We start from the raw sequence: 6214 nt of genomic DNA on the forward strand, positions 1-6214 counted from the left end.
AACCTTATTGACTCATCATGGGGCTTGAATCTCACAAATCTAACACCTGCAATCTTGCAAGCTTTATTGTTTCCAAGCAATACAGATCCATCATCTTGATCACATAGTTTCTCAACACAATCACTTGTATGTGGTAGAAAATGACACACTTATTATCACACCCTATGTTATACATACCATCACCCATGATAAAATCATTATTTCAGTTCGTGGTAAAATGAACTTTTTGTAGTAGTGTTTATAAATGATAATATAACTAATAGTGATACATAATATAATTTAATAAAATACTATGAAAAGGAACTTCACTCAAGTTATTAAAAGATTGTCCTGCTGACTGACAGTTATGAAATATCAAGATCATATTATTATCATGAAATGGCAATAGCAAACAAATGTTATTTTTCTTGATAAATGACCAATCAATATAGAATTACAGATACATATATAAAGGCTCCCTTAGATTCAACCTTGAAATATTACATAGTTGATCAAATGATATAACGGTGACAAGACAAGAACAAATAATTTATGATACAAATACTTACGAGAAGAGATTTATGGTAAAGTAAGTGGTAAAAGTATGCATGAAAATTCAAATGTCACCATCTCTTTTGCATTCGGAGGGAATTTGAGGTAAACGTTTTCTATCAGTGCAGTAATTGTAAATGGTGTATTTTTCTCTCACCCACTTTAAGCTACGCCATTGAGCTGCATCAAGATCACGAAACTCAGCTTGATCCCACCATCTCTTTCCTTGTGTTGCACAGAATTTTGAATTAACAGATGCTTCACACCCATCAATGTGGAAGCTTTTGTATCCTGCTATGAATGGTGCTTTTGACCAGTCTGTTTTCTCTAATCCACCCCTTGTTGCCCAATCATCTGCATTCCATAAACTGTTGTATATTTTCATTGGTTGGTCAAATGGAAATTTCACTCCTAAATCTTTGCTGTTCTTGAACACTCTTATTGGAACATCATCCACATAGAAACTGCAATCAAATCAATCATATAGGTTAAGCTATATTGTTTTATCAATATTGCAATAGTAGTTGAGTCAAGTAATGCTTACACAATCTGGTACATGTTCCATAGAATGGAGTATCTGTGAAATTCTTTTGTTGGATCAAACCAAAGAAATATCCTTTGTTCTTTGTTACCTTGTCCACCAGTGAACACATTTGTTTGTAAAATGTAAGGTTGTCCTGTTCTGTTCCCCAAGAACTCGAAATCTATCTCATCATGTTCAGCATTTTGTGAAGATAACTGCATGAAAAGTAGTTCCATTCACATCTAATGTCATTACTAATAAAAATAGAAACAAAAAACTATAATTTTATGTACATGTACTACATACGTAGAAAGCAGTAACTGTTCCAGCAGAATCACCAGGAACCATCTTAATGTTCATACTGAAATGACCAAACAAGTATGAACCTTTGGACTGAAAACCAGTACCTGTTCAAAAACTAGTTAGATACATGAACAGTGTAGTGACAGGTTTAAAACTATACAGGGAATAATAATAATACAGTACTAACCAGTGGACTTATCAAGATGAAGCTGAATCTCAGAACCGCCATTGAAGTATTTGATATGATCAAAAGCCCAAGTAGGGTAATAGTTTCTACCAAATGGTACATCCACTGGCTTCCTTGGGAGAGCACAGAATGAAGAAGAAACAAGTGATGCTAGAATCAAACACACTGTCCAAAATGAAGAACCCATGTTGTGTGTTGTTGTGTTCAAATAAGTGGCTAAGACTTGGGTATATATAAGCCCAAGACCCTTGGCTTAGAGGGTTCTGGACCCATGTTCCTCTCTCGTTCATTATGTATGTGTCTTGTTGTTATTTATTATTTTCATGGAGGGTGGGAGGCAAAGGATCATGTATTAGGCTTTGTTAGGATTTTAGCGTTGTAACCAACCGATAATGGGACCCTATTACGCGCTTATTATGTGTTGTTAACTTCTATATAGCTAATCATCCATCATTTCACAATTAAAATCCAAATACTTAGAAATATATAAACATTTTATTGCTGGAAATTGCAATCATCAATCAATTTAATCCTTCCAAAAGAATAATTTAATCATCTATATTAGAAAAAACATCGATCAATTGAATCATCTTTTCAAATTTTAAATCACCATTTTCAAATTACATAAATTTGAGTACTTACATGATATCAATTAGATAGTAAAAGAAAGACAAGGGTTATAATAATTAATTTTGAATGAATTCATTATGTAAACTTTATTCTAGCTAAAAGTTAGTTGAAGATAAAATAATTTATGTTTGGATAATTTATATAGAAGGGATTTTAACAGTAAATTTTAATATAAAAGTCATATTTAAATTTAAAAACTACGAATTTTAGTTTTAAGTAGAATCAATTCTCAAGACAGAATCGGTTGTTTTTGGATTTTGAAAATAGCCACAAAAGAAGTTATCGGGATAAGTCGCGGAATAATTCGCTCTCTTTAAGACGTTTCACGACACTGCCAAAAGTTATGCAAAGCAGTTGAACTACTGCGCCACCTCCAGGATAAAACAACTCAGTTCTATATTATACGATTACTATTTGCACGATAGATAATCGATCTAGAAATACATCCTCTGATGGTATAAAAACTATTTGAATATGATATAAATACCACTCGTAGTATTTTGTACAAAGACTATTCGAATATGGTATAAATACTACTTGTAGATTGTCTCGTGGGTGTTATAGGAAACTTGAGAAAATAATGATTAATAAAAAAAATACAACAAATGAGAGACGAGGACTCCGTAAGTCATGATCGCAATCCACTTCCACCATCACAACATGAGAAATGCAAGAGGGATCGACAAAGAACAAATTGAGAGTACACTTCAGATGCCTCAAGAGAAGTCGTTGAAAAAATTATAAGTATGATTTGTTGTGACCCTAAGATCCCTCATGGCATCATATCATTTCTCAATGCATTTGCCTCAAGGATCATAGCATCTTGGCTCCTTAACCCTTGGGTTGAGACTTGTGTGAGTTGGTTTGAGACCACCAAGCATGCTTGTATTGTATATTATTGCTTTTCTTATTTTTTTTACTAACCAAAAGCACAAAAATATGTCACTAACATCTTTTGTTTTGAAGCTCAAACAATCATGAGATCCCCTGCTCCTAGGAGGCTCCTATGCTCAATGAAGTGGCTAGATGAAGATGAAAACAAGCATGACAATGGTCCACAAATCTCTTAATCATCATATATGTATCCCAAGTATCTCAATTTGCCAATTTGATCAAGATAAACCAAAAGGCTTGAGGATTGTTTCCCAAGGAAACCCTAATTCAACTGTGCATTGACTATGCCTTGCTCATGAAGCAACCTCAGCCTATGATCAAATTAAATCAAGGTAAGTTATTTAATCCACTATTTTATGAATATATGAGCTTATGTGAGTATCCTCAATCATTCATTCACCAAGATTTGAAGTTTGGACTTGAGAAGTTGACCAGTCAAGTCATCTGACCAAACTGAGATCCACTGAGACCTGACTTTCGATGTGTTTGTCAAATGAAGATGACCCCAAGAGAAAACATGTTCTTAAGAACCATATGATCAACTTTCATGTTCATCAAAAATTCATTTGAAACTTGGAAGGTCATCATTCATTTCAAAACATTATAGGTCATTTTGACTGAAACCCTAATTTTGGGTCAACTTCCCAATGACCTAACTTCCTTATTTTTTATGATTTGGAGGTAAGACCAATTTCATTGGAAATATTAATATGTACAATTCAAATGTTATGTTGGACAAAATTTCATAATCCTAAAATAAACACATGTGATAATACAAAACATTATAGGTCACTTTGGACCAAAACCATTGAATGTGAAAAAAGTCCAACTTCAAGTGCCCATAACTTTCTCATGAAAAATCCAAATGATGTAAAATGTAAGTCCAAATTTATCATCTTGAAACGATATACAACTTTGATGTTGAACGTTTTTACATTTTAGGCTTTTATCATTGAAACAGAAGGGCTAGAAGTTGGTCACTTTTGGGAAAATTTTCCAAAGAGAATTTATACATGTTTTGTGCCTCAAACTTCAAGGCCAGTTTTCACAAATTTCCAAACTCCAAATGGATTTTTGCCCAACATAACTTTTGTTCCTTATGTCAAGACCTTTCCAACCATTACTCACATGCCTATGTTTGGATTTTTTATGTGTGACTTTCAAAGAGGGGAACATTTATGCCCAATTATGCATTTCACTTTGAATTCCCATGCACAAGCCTTTGCAGTTCAAATTATACGTCCAAACCCTCTTCAAATGAGCTCAACATTCATTTCCAATCAAGTTTAGGCCTCACATGCGCCTGTACAGGCCCATGCATGGAGGACCCAAAGCTTCGTGCACACGAGTTTGGCACTTGCTTGCTTGCATCTCAGCTATAAATACCATGCCATGCTCATTCTAAATGGAACCTAAAGGCAACCTGAAACTCTGCAGAAGTGAAAACCCAACCTCACTAAAGGAATTCTGATTTTTTATTTTCTCAATTCAAGCTTGAATTTCAACAAAATCAGTTGATCTTCAAAACTTATTCCTTAGCCTTGCATTCATACCACATCTCAAGATCAAATTGGAAGTAAAAGTTGGAAGGACTCGTGCTGATCAAAGCTGCTCTTCAAAGGTATATGATCCAACTGTTTTGATCTGAATCTCATCATACAATGTGAATTGCTTGTGTTCAATTGGTTTTCTGAAGTCCTCGTGCAAGAGGCAAACCAGTGGTGGCTTTGATTTCATGTTTTAGAGCACTTCCGTTTGCACACCTGGAAATTCAAGCTCAGATTTCTCATTCCATAGAGATCTTGAGGACAATCCAAGGTTACAGGGGTGATGTACATCACCCCAACTTCATTTTGGTATATGGCTCGTGCATTTTAGTTGAGGTTCAAAAACCTGCAACTGGTGGCCGGAATTAGTTGGTCCACCAGAGAAGACGGTGGTTTCCACCACCGTCCCCACGTGAATGCACCATAGCCTTCAGACCTGGCTCCAATGATCTAATCTTGGCCTTTGATTCACATGACTTATTTTAATTCAGTTTGCTTCGCGCTTGACTAATTCCTACCATGGAAGCGCGCTTCTGAACCGCTTGATGTGTCCACGTCAATTAATGAACTCAATTAAGCGCTCCCTGATTTTTCTCTTTTTCTAATTTCTGTTTTATTTTCTTTTATTCCTTTTAATCAAAAATTCATAACTATATTATTTGGAATCACAAAAATATGAGACCAACACTAAAATTTTTCTTGAAAAATCTAGTTTCATAATCTGATTTTTAATTATTTTTGTGATTCCATTTAATATTTTTTTTGTGAATTATTCTGTTTTTAATAGTTTTTAATTCATTTTAAATACTTTTTGATATCCAAAAATTCCAAAAATATTTTCTTAACACATATAGATCATGATAAGTCTATGAAAAATATTCTCATCAATTTCTTAATTTATTTGAGATTTATTTGAGATTTTAGTTCATTTGTGTTATTTTTCTTTGTTTTTAATTGTTTTAAAATAGTTTCTGTTTTCAAAAAATATTGAGAAAATTTGTCAAACCTTGTTTGACCATGTTAGACTTATGAGAATTCAATTGGACTTATTCAAGTTGATTTGAATTGAATTTGAAGTTTGACCATAATTTTGTTCATTTTATTTTATGTTTTATTTTAATTCTAAAGATACCAAAAAATATGTTTGACTTTGTTGACCTCTAATCTTCATTTCTCTTTTGTTTTACATTGGTTGATGTTGATTTCATTCACATTTGATCATTGTGTTTTGATTATGTCATTTGAATTCTCATTTTGTTCATTTCATCTTCATCTCTTTTCTTCTTCTTTTTCTTTTGGCCAATGAGTTAATGATTTGTGGTTAGTCTTGACATATGAGAGGCTTAACCTTCTTTGATACAAATCAAACTGAACTTGATCAAAGGTCAAGTGAGTTGCTTTGTGTCCAAGATAGGTTGCTTCTTGGTCAAGCAAAAAACCTGAAATCCATACAAGGCTTTCCTTCTTTTCTTTTGGCATGGCAAGTTGTAGGAGGTTGGCTTACTAGTCATGATCTCTAACTTGTGTTTGTTTGCCTATAGTTTTATTGACCGACCTCAGATAGGTGTGACTACTACATTAGTCCACTTACGATTGCTT

General features: G+C 33.6%; 1 protein-coding gene across 1 annotated transcript; it reads right to left on the minus strand.

Annotated features, from left to right (window-relative positions):
- Positions 1–382: 382 nt before the first annotated feature.
- On the minus strand, positions 383–1823 carry LOC127126706 (xyloglucan endotransglucosylase/hydrolase 1). Its single transcript, XM_051055684.1, has 4 exons — positions 1545–1823; positions 1361–1461; positions 1076–1269; positions 383–995 (listed from the first exon to the last, which is right to left on the minus strand). Exons 1-4 carry the CDS (start codon positions 1729–1731, stop codon positions 596–598), a joined length of 882 nt encoding a protein of 293 aa, XP_050911641.1. The 5' UTR covers positions 1732–1823; the 3' UTR covers positions 383–595.
- Between the last annotated feature and the right edge of the window lie 4391 nt (positions 1824–6214).

This window comes from Lathyrus oleraceus, chromosome 3 (genome assembly GCF_024323335.1).
Source record: "Lathyrus oleraceus cultivar Zhongwan6 chromosome 3, CAAS_Psat_ZW6_1.0, whole genome shotgun sequence".
In the NCBI taxonomy this organism is placed as follows: domain Eukaryota; kingdom Viridiplantae; phylum Streptophyta; class Magnoliopsida; order Fabales; family Fabaceae; genus Lathyrus; species Lathyrus oleraceus.